General features: G+C 43.9%; 1 protein-coding gene across 11 annotated transcripts in view; it reads right to left on the bottom strand.

The window, feature by feature from the left end:
• Nucleotides 1-3624: 3624 nt before the first annotated feature.
• The window catches only part of XRCC4 (X-ray repair cross complementing 4), a 286024-nt gene continuing 273512 nt past the window's right edge, over nt 3625-16136 (bottom strand). For all 11 annotated transcript variants that reach the window (XM_070056390.2, XM_070056397.2, XM_070056391.2 and 8 more), the window contains one exon: nt 3625-4335. In XM_070056390.2, the coding sequence (XP_069912491.2) occupies nt 4224-4335 (112 nt within the window). In that variant the 3' untranslated portion in view covers nt 3625-4223. The remainder of the gene's footprint in view (nt 4336-16136) is intronic.

Below are 16136 nucleotides of genomic sequence, written 5' to 3'. Positions count from 1 at the left end.
ACGCTCCCACCTCCAGTAACTCCTGCACATTGGTCCTGCGCACACGGCCTCATCTCAGCTCACTTTGGGAAGTCTTGCAATCTGTCTTAATCTCTCACCTAGATCTTGTGTCTTCTCTGGATCCTTACCTGGAGTTTTTAGTTTTTAAAATGCCGGTTTTCATGCCACTCACCCTACCGTTCTTTGACACTCCACTGCACGAGGCACTGGTTTCAGGCTCCAATCTCAATGCAGCCCCCTCCCACATATCCCTCCCTGTGGTAACTGGCCCCATGCTTCAGCTACCAGAACACAAACCAACGGGAATGGGGCCTTCTCTGTATTATTCCCTGCCACATCCAGTGCCCAGGACAGAGACTGGCACAGACACTTAACAAACATTTGTTGAATGAATGGATTCATTCTTTAAATCTCCACTTGGCCCAGTTCTGTATTTTGAGCGTAACTGCTCCTTGATAAACATTTGTTGAATCAAAATTACTCAGTAAAGAGCGGCTTGGCTCAGACACACAGGGTCCTGCATTTTATAAATCTGAGTTATAGGCCACTAAGAAAAACTTCTCTAAAGTAGCTTCTTGACCTTTTACAGCCATGTAATAAAGACATCTCTTCCTGAGAGAGGGACTTTTTCCTTCACGAACTTCTCTAATGAGGCCTGAACACATCATCGGATGCCAGCACCAAGAATTACAAAGTTTAAGTTGAAAAAAAAACCTTTAGAAATGTAATCTCCTTTATTACAGTGAGGATACTATGGTTAAAAAAAGGCTATGCTGCACTATAATTCAACGTTTACCTTCCATTTCAATGTTGTATTTTTTCAAGAACATATTTCTAAGCAGGAACAATGGAGAATACAGGCTAAAACATGTCATGGAATGAACAGATCTGAATATCTTAACACTAGATCTATAGGTCTCTACCTTAGCAGGGCAAGAAATATAAAACCAAGTTTTCCGTTTCTCCACACTATGCTGTTCCAGCCAACAGAAGAATCAATCCAACACATAGGATGACTGAAGTGATCTACTGCCTGGAAACATAGACCAAAATTCTCAAATTATCAGGAGCTTTCTAGACCCTACAGATCCTCTGGTTAGGATTATCAGGAGATACTTTCTCTACACGGCTCTCTTAGCACTAGTGAGGGAATAGCCAAAACTTTATTTTTCTCTCCCCAACCACCCTCACCGAGTTGGATACTAGTATTGGTTATTTATTTGCAGTCTGTTCAGGAGAAGTAATACTGTTTTGAGATTTTGGTATTCCACGTACAAAGTCCTCTTGGAGAGATTCGAAGGAAATCTTGGATTACACCATGATCAGCAGTATAGCAGAGAGTCCCATGAGACTTAGTAGAATTTTTAGATTTATAAATATATAAATGTTACATGTTTTTTTTTTTAATTTTTCCTCTGAAATGTAAGGCATCAAAGAAATTAAAATACAGAAAATTTCTATTTGAAATATTTTGTCATCTCATTGACTTAGTGAAATCCTATTCATACAGGTTCTTTCTTGTTCTCTCTTCAGAGTCAAACCTATGACATGCATACATGTATCCATTATTCATAATCAATCACAGAACACTTGAGCTTTCTGAATAATTAGTTATGTACAATCAACCAAAACATTTCAATCTTTCAAGGAGCTTCCTTTTAACGTGCTTTAGTAACTTGAAGAAATAACTGAGTTCCTTTCCTTGTGATAGAAACGAGTTTGCTGATTCGACCAACACTGAGTTTTTATGCCCCAAGCCCCATCGCAGGTACCGGGTAGAAAGGTAAACCAGGTCGGTCATGTGTCTGCTGTGACCGGGCTGACTTTCTACTGGGAGGCAGAGACATGCAAAAACAATTTCCAACAGCGACATGCACCGTGCGGAACATTCTAATGGGACACCTGCAGAAAAGAGCGTTTCAGACCAGGCACCCGAGATGGCGTCTGGCTCCAGACCTGAAGCATGGGAGACAGCAACCATGGAAGAGGAGCCAGGCAGAGGGGTCAGCAGCACAGAGGATCTGAGCTCGGGTCCCCCTGAGGGACGAGGGGGCCCAGGGAGTACAGGGAGCGGGGCAAGGGCTGGGCGGGTGGTGTCTGACTTGGGAGGCAGTGACGAAGCTGTGCACTTTGATCAAAAGGCAACAGTTCTGACACAAGCAGGGGATGATTGGATCTAAGACTTTAAAACTCAGCTTGGCTGTATTTGAGGGGAGTAGGAGACCAAGAAAGGAGACAGTCGGGCAGCCACTGTAACATACCTAAACACATGTGCATGTTTCTATATGGGAAGGGGGCAAGTCGCAAGGCAAAGATAAAAGGATGTGCAGGCAGAGGCAATCAGAAGCGCTGAGAAGAATTTTCTGGGTCTTGAGCTTAAAGCAACTGCATTGGCCAGCGCCAAGGCTCACGAGGCTAATCCTCCGCCTGCGGCACCAGCACCCCGAGTTCTAGTCCTGGTTGGGGGGCCGGTTCTGTCCCGGTTGCCCCTCTTCCAGGCCAGCTCTCTGCTGTGACCAGGGAGTGCAGTGGAGGATGGCCCAAGTGCTTGGGCCCTGCACCTGCATGGGAGACCAGGAAAAGCACCTGGCTCTTGGCTTTGGATTGGCGCAACGCTGGCTGTAGCAGCCATTTGGGGGTGAACCAACGGAAGGAAGACCTTTCTCTCTGTCTCTTTTTCAATAAAAAAAATAAAGCAACTGCATAAGAAATATTTCCCAGATGCAGAAGACCAGGGAAGAAAGGATTGTTGGACTGGGATGTAATCAAATGTCTTTTTGGATGTGCTGAAACATCCAAGGGACGTTCTCGGCAGATAAATGTACTGGTCTACGTTCCGCAAAAGATGTATCAAGATTTGATACAAATAAATAATTCAGCTCAAGCCAAGCTTAAACTCCTTTCATGATAATTAATGGTAAATTATATACACACATATAATTTGAGTATACAGAGAGGACGAGACTAATTTTGTAGATACGTGCATATGGATGTTATTTGAGACCACAGGCAACCCAGGGTGGCTGAGAGTGACAGCGTGGGCAATGAGGAGAAGAGAACTCAAGACTGAGCCCAGGCCTCAAGCTTTAGCTGTTGGGCAAGGGGGACAGAATCAGCTAAGAAGTCCAAGAGATGAGAGACTGAAAAGAGGCCTACAGAGAACACCCGGTGTTAGAGAGAAGGGAAGAGCAGGCCCACTGGGAAGAAGTGACCCACCGAGGCTCTCAGGAGGATGAGGGTGGTAATGAGCCAACCTCTGGATTCAGCAACCTGCCAGCCACTGTCAACTTCAGTGCTGTAGCCTTCCATAGTGTGGAGGGAATGGATGTCCAACTGCAGAGAGGTGGAGACAGCAGGAGAGGTGGCGAGTACAATCATGGATGCACACAGAAACAGTGCCAGTGTTATTTGGGATGGATAAGTAAATACGAGAAGGCCTTGTCTTCAGGGAGAGTCTCTCTATGCATATAAGGTAAACATTTATCAACAATCCTGGAAAAATGTTTCTAACAAAAAAGCACATTATTAAACACATTCTGGGATGGGAGAGGGAGTGGGAGATGGGATGGTTGCGGGGGGTGGGGGAGGGAGGTTATGGGAGGAAAAGCCACTATAATCCAAAAGTTGTACTTTGGAAATTTATGTTTATTAAAATAAAAAATAAACACATTCTGAAGAAAAATTTATGCTAAATAATACATTTTATCAAGAACACAAAACTTTCAAAGCACCAACAATTATATTATTAGATTTTCAGATTGTTTACATACAAACTAAAAATATATTTTATATATCATCCAACAAATGAAAATGCTCAAATATAATTAACTGTTCAGAATATAACTTTTCAAAAAGAACTACAGACATTTAAAAGATTTCTTTGTTACTTTTTGAGAATCCCCCTGGACAGGGTGTGAGACATGTACCACACACAATATGTATGAATGAAAACAATAAATGTGTCCTCTGAAACAAAGTTTAAGATTTCATGTAATTACAGGCATGCTGCACGAATAGTTTAGAAGAACGTAACACTGTCATCAAATCACATCTTCATATACACGTGTAATCCATTTTGTACAACGGCTTCAACCCCGTGTGTATGTAATTAAATCGTAAGGTTGCAGTAATGGCTACTGCTCGGCTGCAATTCTGCTGTTTCATTTTAAAGAAATGAATAGAAAACGCAATCTAGTGGCCATCCAAGTACTTCCTCAAGACTGTTAAATCTCGTCAAAGAGGTCTTCTGGACTGCTGTTTCTCAGTGTCTCTAAAGACAAGTGCTCAGCGGAGACGCGCTCCTTCTGCAGTGTCTCAGGGAGTGAAGGATCGAGCCTAGAGTGAAAAGAAAGCCAGGAGAGTTTTATTTGAAAAAAAAAAAAATTCCACTGTAGCACAAAAGAAAATGAGGATGTACCTAAGTGGATCATGTTACAGCCTGTTTCAGAACTGGTATGTTGTTAGCTACAAGCAAAGAAGGATGAAAGGAATTCAATTTCTTTGCTTTAGAATGCATCTGTCTCTATTCTCAGCTAAAATAAAAAAATCAAGGGCCTGCAACAGTCATGATCAAGGTCAAGAAAGGAAATATCTCATCCTCTGTTCTATATTCACTGTTATACCAAGATACAGGTTCCCCAAGCCCTCCCTTTAACAATTCCATCACAACATTCATTTTCCTCCAGCTTCCTTAGATGCTGCCCGTGAACATGCATTTCTGTCCCTGCGCAGCACAAAGTTCTGATCACTGGACTTTCCTTTAGCGGTCAGTGGGTCGCGTGTGGATGACTAACAGTGATTGTTCACCTTGATGGTGACTGCTGACGAAATGCTGTAGGTCCACATTCGTTCACTGAATATGCACATCTTGTTTAGCAATTGAAATTTTATCCAGTTCGGTACCACAGTTGAGTACTTCAGTGGACTGATTTCTATATTTATGGGAGTGTTCTCAGTGCTGGGATAACAGGTTTGCTCATGGCCATGATCACTGTTGACTGGTACAGGGCAGACGGAGCTGGGATGCAACGGCTCAGTCACAAGGAAAACTTCGGGATACATGTTTACATCCTTGTGCTACGCTTTGCCCCTGGTTTTCCAGGGAACCTTCACGAAATGTGCTTGATGATAGTGATTGGAGGTGGCTGCAGAAGGAAGTATGATTAGGCTGAGTCCAACTTCAAAGGCAGAGGGGGAGTCACAGTGGCTCGGAACACCTGCAGGGTCATCGACTTGAAGCTGATGTGCACAGTTCTGAATGCAGGTCTATTTCTTTTTTCCAAATACATTTTTTCATTGATTTCATTTTATTTATTTTAAATGTCTATTTATTTGTTTGAACTGGGAGGAGGGAGGAAGGGGGGGGAGAGAAAGAAAGAGAGAGAGAGAGAGAGAGAATCTTCTATATACTGTCTCACTCCCAAAATGCCTGAAATACTGGGGGGTGGACGGGGTGAAGCCAGGAACCAGGAACTCCATCTGGGTCTCCCAGACGGGTAGGAAGGACCCAAGCACTGGAGCCATCGTCTGCTGCCTCCCAGGGTGCACATTAGCAGGAAACTGTAGAAGAGGCAGAGGTGGGACAGAAACCCAGGCACCCTGATGTACACACCAGAAGTGGCAGCTTAACTCAACACCACAACACTTGCCCCAAATCCAAGTCTACGTCTTCCTAGCTAAGTGATGTTAGGCGAGTCATTCAACCTAACAGACTCCCGTTGTCTCTGCTGAGATAGTATCTGCCTCTGAAGTGGTCTGAAGATTAAAGGAGGGGATGTACATGAAAGTGCTTGTGAAGTTCCACAAAACAGAACCTCCTAGTTTTTCATAAACTGTATAAGGGCAGAATAAAAGAAAAATGAACCACAATTTACAAATATCAAGTATATTTAGATGATGAGTATTTTAAAAGCTGTCACAAAAACTTGGCTGCAGGTCTCTCTGTCCCTGGCCGCCTGAGTGCACACAGCTAAGCATGGTTGGCTGTTAAGGAGACCTGAGACGTGTTCTGTCTTGTCCTGAGCAGGCCAAGTTCAGACAACATTACCCTAACGGGAATGTCAAGGTGTGAAGCACTAACGCCTTATAAAGATGACAAGCATTACCCTCTGGGAATTGCAGTGCTAAAATTACCAATAAATGCAGACATAGTTACTGCAACATGCAACTCTCAATATCTAAAAATATATTGCATAGGAGAAAAAGGATGCAGTATGAAATAAAAGTATAACTACTACATGTATAACTTTCCCAAGTCAACTCATAACACGTTAAACATTTTTTTCTGACCTTAAATGTCTTAGAGCTCATTTTACTCTTCTAGGGAAGAGAGCTGAATTCTTTCAATTTAAAGTCAGACATGGAAAGAGCTCTGAAATTTTGTTCATTGTCTAGACGATGTGAAACCAGGACATAAAAATTTATCAATTTTGTCTTAAAAAATCAGCATATGGACAAAAAGATCAGGGTGCAATGGTATTTCTGAGGGAAACAGACTCCTGGCGCTCCACTTAGGATTCTCATATCCTACAGTCACAAGGAGCTAAAGGAACTGCCTGCACCGTCATAAAATGGCTCAGCAAGAACTGTCCAGTGTGGGCCACTGTTCCACAGCCTCCACACGCAGGGTCAGCGCAGGACTCTCCCCGCAACGGAGAAAAGGCTGTAATCATTTTTTAGAATGAATGCTTACTTAACTCTTGTGTCAATTCTGGAAAGAATAAAAAGAAACAAAAAATGCACATTATGCTGTGTTGCATTATTTAAGTTTTCATTTTCTTTTAGATAAATGGGATCATTATACATAAACATATATAGATATATGTGTACCTTAATAACTTTACACCATATTAAAGATGTCTTAGCATCTGAAAAATTTAGATACACAGTCATCATTAACTAAAATTTTTTTAAAGATTTATTTATTCATTTGAAAGGCCAAGTTTCAGAGAGGAAAATGCAGAGAGAGAGAGAGCGCGCGCGAGCGAGCAAGCCGGCACCGCGGCTCACTAGGCTAATCCTCTGCCTGTTCTGCCAGTACCCTGGGTTCTAGTCCTGGTTGGGGCACTGGATTCTGCCCCGGTTGCTCCTCTTCCAGTCCAGCTCTCTGCTGTGGCCCGGGAGGGCAGTGGAGGATGGCACAGATCCTTGGGCCCTGCACCTGCATGGGAGACCCAGGAGGAAGCACCTGGCTCCTGGCTTCAGATCAGTGAAGCATGGCGGCTGTAGCGACCATTTGGGGGGTGAACCAATGGAAGGAAGACCTTTCTCTCTGTCTCTGTCTCTCTCTCACTGTCTAATTCTGCCTGTCAAAGAGTGAGAGAGAGAAAGAGGGAGGGAGGGAGGGAGGGAGATAAGGAGAGAGGGAGAGAATCTTCCATCCACTGGTTTACTCTCCAAATGGCTGCAATGGCTAGAGCTGGGCTGATCCAAAGCCAGGAGCCAGGAGCTTTCTCCAGGTCTCCCACATGGGTGCAGGGACCCAAGGACTTGGGCCATCTTTGACTGCATTCTCAGGCCACAGCAGAGAGCTGGATCAGAAGTGGAGTAGCCAGGATTCAAACCAGCACCCATTTGGGGTGCTGGTGTTACAGGCTGGGGCTATAACTCACTTTGCCACAGTGCCAGGCACCCCCATAAACTACAATTTGGATGTAATGACCATTAGTCTATGGATGGAGATTTGGGCTGGTTCCATTTTTAAATGTCCCTGTAACTAGCAGAGTAACTCATAAGCTTATACACAGGAATATCTTAGCACAATGACCATATCACATTTTTATGAATATTGCTGTTCGAGAAATCATGCCAAAGGTGGAATTTGAAAGCAAAGAAGTTGGAGAACCTGAATCTAAAGCCTTAAAAGAAAGTGAATAAAGAAGCAATTTAAAACTTCAGAGTTGCTGACTAAATTACTGCCACTAGTTAATGGCTCAATTTAAATTCTAAGCCTTCCAGGGCTTTTTGCTATTGTTGACTATCCATATTCAGGCTGATTTTTCTTCCTTCTGATTATTTAGAGTGCTACCATCTTCACCCTGTATTTCACTACAGGTCTACTGCTGCATTCATGCTTGTTGCATACACACTGTGAATAGCTTACTGTGTTATGAAAATGTAACCAATGCAATCCAGGTCACACCTGATTCCTGTCCTCAGAACGCTTTTATTCAACTTTTACCTTTATTGTTTCCAAATGTGTCTCTCATCCTAAAAGTTTTATAAATACCTTGAAGGTAAAGACTACCTCATAGAGTTTTTTTTTTTTTTTTTGGAATATCTGTACATATTATACAAATATGTAGGGTGCAAGTAGATTTTCATATATTTTTCCACAGCAACATAGTTCAATCTGAGGACTTCTCAAAAAGTATTTGTGGACTAAGTGAATCACATGAATTAATGACAACATGTGAAACTGTGGAGTTGAGGCTTAGGCTTCAGGCTTTTTTCCGAATAAAGGGAACAAAATGCAATCTCTCCTGATGATGACAGCGCTGTCCACAGTAAAAGAACTAAAGAGTCTTGGGTTCAATCAGTTGGTTTCACACTGCACAGAACACACATACTCTACAACCTGACTCAAAGTCCCACTACCTCATCTAATTAACAACCAATAATGGAGATCAAAAGCTGCATTTGTTAAAGGAAATCTCCCATCCAGGAAGCTTCTATGAAATCTTACAATAAATGACCAACTTCTCTTTTAACTTTCTGGAAGCTGACCTACCAACAGCTTTGACAATGGTATTTCTGGGCATTAGCTTATTTTGTAAAGACATTTTCTCAGCCAAGTTTAAAATGGTATCAGCATGACCAGAATAACAATCTTTTCTTATTCAAATGAGAGACATTAGTACCCTCTGGAGTGAACTGCATGTATTCTGAGAATGTATTTCTGAAACATGTCAAGGTGCCAACTAGAGTTCGAGAGTGTGTCAGGAAAATGTGTTATGACTGCTGGCACCGTGACACAGACTCATGCTCATCTGACTTGTGCCAAAAACACTGATCTGGAAATAAAAGTAAATTTTTATGCGACTCAACTGTAACTACCTGTATGTGACATAAAAAATTAATGCCAAGTGAATTAAACATTTACACGAGAAAAACAAAACTTTAAAGATTTTAGAGGAACATAAAAGAGAATGTATTTGATACATTTATACATTGAGACATTTATACATTGATACATATTTGATACATTGATATATTTATTTTTTTAAAAACCTATTTGAAAGGCAGAGAGACAGACAAGTTTATCTGAGCCCCAATTAACTTCTCAAATGCTCACAATAGCCAGAGCTTGGCCAGGCCAAAGCCAGGAGCCAGGAACTCAACCCCGGTTTCTCACATGCTGGCATGGCCAACTACTTTTCAGTGCCTCCCAGTCTGTGCACTGTCAGGAAGTTGGAATCAGGAGCAGAGGCTGGACTTGAACTCCAGACTCTGATATGGGATTGTAGGCTTCACAAGTGGTAGCTTAACCACTGTGCCAAATGCCCACTGCTGTCGTTAGTATCTTGAGATAAGAGATTTTATTTACGGTAGAAGTTGAAAACTATAAAGAATAAAGATTGATAAATTCAATTACATTAGAAGTAATTCCATTTACCAATAGGTACTTTTTTTTTTTTTTTTGACAGGCAGAGTGGACAGTGAGAGAGAGAGAGAGAGAAAGGTCTTCCTTTTCCGTTGGTTCACCCTCCAATGGCCACTGTGGCCAGTGTACTGAGCTGATCAGAAGCCAGGAGCCAGGTGCTTCCTCCTGGTCTCCCATGGGGTGCAGGGCCCAAGCACTTGGGCCATCCTCCACTGCACTCCCGGGCCACAGAGAGAGCTGGCCTGGAAGAGAGGCAACCGGGACAGAATCCGGCGCCCCGACCAGGACTAGAACCTGGTGTGCCGGTGCTGCAAGGCGGAGGATTAGCCTAGTGAGCCGCGGCGCCAGCCTACCAATAGGTACTTTTAAGACACTGAAAAGACAAGCTATAACTGGAGGGAGATACTGTATCACACGCTATTAACAAAGGTTAACACCCAAAGAACTACTAGAAACGTGCTAAAGGAAGTGGGGTTGTCGCTCCCCCTCTTCATGGAGGAACGACACAGAACCCTGCCTAGGCTTCATATCCGAGTCACGGCCCCATTATGTCACTCCCCCTCTTCGTGGAGGAACGACACAAGACCCTGCCTAGGCTTCATATCCGAGTCACGGCACCATTATGTCGCTCCCCCTCTTCGTGGACACAGGACCCTGCGCTGTTCTTTTGTCTGCTTGGCCCTCCCCGGGTTTGCTGCTGGTTCTTCCCGGGTTGGCTACTGTCCCTTCCACCTCCGTGGAAGGGTGGTTCCCCCTGGCCACATTCCCCACTTCCGCAGGGGAGCGGCACACCGCCGGCCGGCTCTCTCGGGGGCTGCACAGGTGTTCCCCTTAGATGTTCCCCTTAGATGTTCCTGGTGCATGCCGTCTCTCTCCTCCTTTATAGTCCTCCTCTGCCAATCCCAACTTGGCTGCCCACACGCCGAGTACGCTGCTCTCCTCCAATCAGGAGCAAGTCCTACAGTTTATTGGTTGAACTGGAGGCAGCTGCGTAGAAGCTGTTTTCTTCTCTCCCAGCGCCATATTGTGGGAGAGCAGATGCACAGAATAAGTCTTAATTCCAGTAACAGTATAGTCCGAGTTGTTCCCCACATGGGGTGAAAGCATATGATAAAGAATCCAGCCAACTCAGTGACCAAGAAATGTAAATATATGAGCCCAGTTTAGCAAAAGCTAAAATGTACAATAAATCAAGGATTTCAGAGGATGAGAAATAACTGGATATATTATTGCTGATGGGAGTGTAAACATTTGAAACCAACTTGGTAGTAACTGCCAATGTACACACCTGTAGGCCAGGAATTCTACTGCTAGATCCATACCCTAGAGAAGTATTTGCATGCCTGTGGCATGAGGCATACATACAACCATGAGTGCATGTAAAATTTTATTTTATTTCATTTATTGATTTGAAAGGCAGAGATATGGGGTGGGGAAGGAGGGAGGGAGAGAGAGAGAGAGAGAGAGAGAGAGAATGAATGAATATGAGAATCTTTCTTCTGCTGGTTCATTCCCTAAATGCCAGCAACAGCCAAGATTAGGCTAGGCCAAAACCAGGAGCCAGGAACTCCATATGGCTCTCCCATAGGGTGGCAGGGACCCAAGCATTTGAGCCACCATCTACTGCTCCACAGGGAATGCATCAGCAGGAAGCTGGACTGCAAGTGGAGTAGCTGGAACTTGAATCAGGCACTTGAGTATGGGATGCAGGCATCCCGAATGCTGCAGTAACTGCCTACCTCATAAGTTCTTTGTTTCAATAGTGGAAGACTAGAAACTACCCAATTGTCTCTCCTCAGGAACATGGGCAAATGAACCCTCCAACTTTCACATACTGGAATACTACACAGCTGCATGTATGCATCAGTCTCTAACACAATGTTGATCTAAAGAGGAAGGCACAAAGGAATCTACATAGTATGATTCTATTTATTTCAAGTTCAAAAACACAAGAAACTGTGCAATATTACTCTTTGAATGACAGTGTGTGTGCATGTATGTGTGTGTGTCAATGCTTCTGTGTACACATATGCATAATGGCTGTGGGTCTTAGGATTCTCCCGGCAGAAGACGGTTCTGGATCTTACCCTCTCTCCAATGACAGAGTTCTCAGCTGTCTGTATCTTGTAGCTTTCGCTGTTGTGAAAACAGTGGTGCAGAGCAGTAGGTTTAGTAGTAGAGACATAGAGTCCAGCTCTAGACACAGTGGGTGGGGACAGGAGGGAGATCTGACACACCCGCAGGATACCTACATGGGAAGAGAGGCTGAGTAGGCAAATGCTTACACAGCTGTAGAGATGTCTGGAGTAGATATGTAGACACAGCAGTCGCTGCCACACACCTGGACTCCAAAGACGAAGGGGCTGAAGAGATCAGTCAGAGAGGAGTCTATCTGAGAAAACAGGACTGTATGGCACATGGAGATGGCTAATTCTGCTGGGACAAACAGCTCCAGAGGGAGACTGAGAATGAGGGATTCCAGAGAGATGAGGCGAACCACGGAGGAGTGCTGGTGCAGATTTAGAGCCAAGTTTATTTTGGGTGTGCATAGCCTGGGCCTTTCTACTTCCACCCAAATACATAGCTTTCACTACTGAAGCTGTAAGCACACTTGAGATAAATCATCTCACTCACTGTGAGTTACCTGGACTTGAGAATAGCCCAGAAAAACACTGCTGTGCTCGCCACTTATAACAGACAGCAATAGGCAACATTATTCTTTTAAAGATTTATTTATTTATTTGAAAGGCAGAATTAAAGAGAGGCAGAGAGAGAGAGAGCACTGTCTTCCATCCCCTGGTTCACTGCCCAGATGGCCACAACAGCTGGAGCTGCACCGATCTGAAGCCAGGAGCATCTTCTGGGTCTCCCATGTGGATGCAGGGGCCCAAGGACTTGGGCCATCTTCTGATTTCCCAGGCCATAGCAGAGGGCTGGATCGGAAGTGGAGCAGCGGGGCCAGCACTGTGGCATAGCAGGTAAAGCTGCCGCCTGCGGTGCCGGCATCCCACATGGGCACCGGTTTGGGACCCGGCTGCTCCACTTCTTATCCAGCTCTCTGCTATGGCCTGGGAAAGCAGAAGATGGCCCGAGTGCTTGGGCCCCTGCATCCGTGTGGGAGACCTGGAGGATGCTCCTGACACCTGGCTGCATGGCTGCAGATTGGCGCAGCTCTGGCCATTGCAGCCATCTGGGGAGTGAACCAGCTGATAGAAGACCTTTCTGCCTCTGCCTCCGCCTCCACCTCTCTCTCTCTCTCTCTCTCTCTCTCTCTCTCTCTCTCTGCCTCTCCTCTCTCTGTGCAACTGTGACTTTCAAGTAAAATAAAATAAATCTTAAAAAAAAAAAAAAAGTGGAGCAGCCAGTACTCAGACCGACGCCCATCTGGGAAGCTGGAATTGCAGGCGGTGGCTTTACCCACCACGCCACAGCACGGGCCCCAGGGCAACATTTTGATTTTGTAAAGAATGAACTCTCAAAATCTTGGACAGCAGCAGGCACAGCAAATATGCAGCCAGTGGTCAGCCCCAGTCACCAAAGTGGGGCATTTGAGGCAGCTGTGTCTCTCATGGTAAAATTAAATGGCATATATGGCACACCTCTGCTTTACCAAAACTTCCATGGCATCTGCCCACTTCAACTGACGTTCTGGTGGGATTCATATGAAGTTCAGACAACGTGGAGAGAGGGACGAAGGTGAGAGGCAAGGCAAGAGCAATGGACTAGGTGAAAATCGGACCTGAGTAATGTCTGGGACCCACATTATTTGGCAATAATAATGGTTTGTCTCTGTAGGATGTATCAAACCAACCTCCACCAAAATCACCTCAAAAAATAGTCAAATCAAAATACCATGTCCTTGATACTTTTATAAAATTAGACAAATGTCACATTGACCTTAACAGAGTTCCCATTACAGAGTGAACTCGGTTACGGAGACATCCTTTACATGGAAAAGCTTTAAATAATGGGTTTGAGATTTGACATCACCAAAGTTACCACTTTATTTTCAAAATACCACTGTATTTTCAAACTAAATGCTAGCATTTTTAAAAATACTTGATCTTAGAATAAATGGGCAAAATAGCCTCCCAATTTCTAGGTGACCTTATAAAAACCAAAAGCATCTCCTGAGTAAGGTCACAGACTGAAGTCATAAGGACTAGCAAAACCAGTGTTGAACACTGTCTGGAATTCACAAGGCTTAGACGTCATTTCATGGGCCTGAGAAAACGAAAGAGGAGCTGACACTTGCTTCCTGGCAACGAAAATGGCAAAATGTGAAATTCCATTAGTTATTTTAAATTAAATCCCTAAAGATATCTTTTTCTACTGAATATGACTTTGCTGTTTAAATTCATCAAGAGCAAGAAGAAAATGGAATCAGGCTTTCCAAATAAGTGATTCTGAGACAAAGAAAGGATAAAAAAAGAAAGTGAATACACGCGGCCGGCACTGTGGTGCAGTGGGTTAACACCTGCCCTGAAGGGGCCGGCATCCCATATGGGCGCTGGTTCGAGACCTGGCTGCTCCACTTCCAATCCAGCTCTCTGCTATGGCCTGGGGAAGCAGTAGCAGATGGCCCAAGTCCTTGGGCCCTGCACTCACGTGGGAGACCCAGAAGAAGCTCCTGGCTCTTGGCTTCGGATCAGCTCAACTCTGACTGTTGTGGTCATCTGGGAGTGAACCAGCAGATGGAAGAGCTCTCTCTCTCTCTGCCTCTCCTATTTCTGTGTAACTCTGACTTTCAAATAAATAACTAAGTCTTTAAAAAAAAAAAAAGAAAGTGAATACACGACGCTAAAATGCATCTGCATGATTTACATGTATTGGGAAGGACAATAATTTTTAGATTTTCTGTAAAATACAAATGTGGATTTTAAATCAGGATCATCTATTATGTATACTCAATTTAAAAAGTAAACCTCTGGGGCATGCTTTTGGCACAACATTTAGGATACTGCTTGGGAATGGCATCCCACATCACAGTCCTGAGTTTGAGTCCTGGATCTGCTCCCGATTCCAACTTCCTGTTAATGTGCACCTTGGGAGGTAGCAACCATGGCTCAAGAGTTGAGTACCTGCCATCCACATGGGAGACCCAGATTGAGTTCCTGCCTCATGGTTTCAGCCAGGCCTATTCATGGTCATTGTGGGCATTTGGGTGTCTCTACTCCATCCTGGCCCCATTCTGTCTTTCAACCTTCCGAATGACATAAATGAGTGAATAAATAAGTAAACCACTAAGATAATTATATCCATAATCTATAAGGATACAAACCACTTATCCAGAATTTCATAATAAACTGAAAGATTTTGCCACTCTTAGTGGATTCAGTTGATAATATGGTCCTCTCAAGTCATTACTCATCAATAGTCACCTTGAGTGTAAACAGCTTCAACTCTCCAGTTAAAAGATACAGACTCACTGGATGGATTAAAAAACAAGATCCATCTATTTGCTGTCTACAACAAACACATCTCACCAGAAAGATAAATGCAGACTGAAAGTGAAAGGATGGATAAAGATATTCCATGCTAACAGAAACCAAAAAAGAGCTCATGTAGCCATCCTAATATCAGACAAAATAGACTTTAACACAAAAACTATTAAAAGAGACAAAGGAGGGCACTATGCAATGATTAAGGTATCAATTCAACAAAAAGATGTGACTATAATAAACATATACACACCCGTTTACAGGGAGTCTGGCTATTTAAAAGAAATGTTAATGTATCTAAAGGGAGATATAGACTCTAATACAATAGTAACAGGGGACTTCAACTTCCTACTTTCATCATTGGACAGATAAACTGAACAAAGAAACTGAACAAAGAAACAACAGAGCTAATTGACACTATGGAGTAAATGGACCTAATTGATATCTACAGAAATTTTCATCCTACAGTTGCAGAATACACATTCTTTTCATCAGTACAGAGAACTTTCTCTAAGATAGACCATATGCTAGGCCATAAAGCAAGTCTCAGCAAATTAAAAAAAAAAAAAATCAAAATCATAGCACGCTTCTTCTCTGACCACAACAGAATGAAGCTGGAAATCAACAACTCAAGAATCTCTAGGTCATATGCAAATATAAAGAGACTGAACAACATGGTCCTGAATGAACAGTGGGTTATAGAAGAAACCAACGGAAATAAAAAAATTTCTGTAAATGAATGAAGATGACAATACTTCATAATAAAACTTATGAGATACAGGCCGGCGCCCTGGCTCACTAGGCTAATCCTCCGCCTAGCGGCACCGGCACACCGGGTTCTAGTTCCAGTCAGGGCGCCGGATTCTGTCCCAGTTGCTCCTCTTCCAGGCCAGCTCTCTGCTGTGACCAGGGAGTGCAGTGGAGGATGGCCCAGGTGCTTGGGCCCTGCACCCCATGGGAGACCAGGAGAAGCACCTGGCTCCTGGCTCCTGGCTCCTGCCATTGGATCAGCGCGGTGTGCCGGCCGCAGCGCGCTGGCCGCGGCGGCCATTGGAGGGTGAACCAACGGCAAAGGAAGACCTTTCTCTCTGTCT

This window comes from Oryctolagus cuniculus, chromosome 14, assembly GCF_051225735.1.
Source record: "Oryctolagus cuniculus isolate XC-2025 breed Fujian yellow rabbit chromosome 14, ASM5122573v1, whole genome shotgun sequence".
NCBI lineage: Eukaryota > Metazoa > Chordata > Mammalia > Lagomorpha > Leporidae > Oryctolagus > Oryctolagus cuniculus.
Note: the sequence above shows the minus strand (reverse complement) of the source record. Positions and strands in the feature narration are given on the sequence as shown.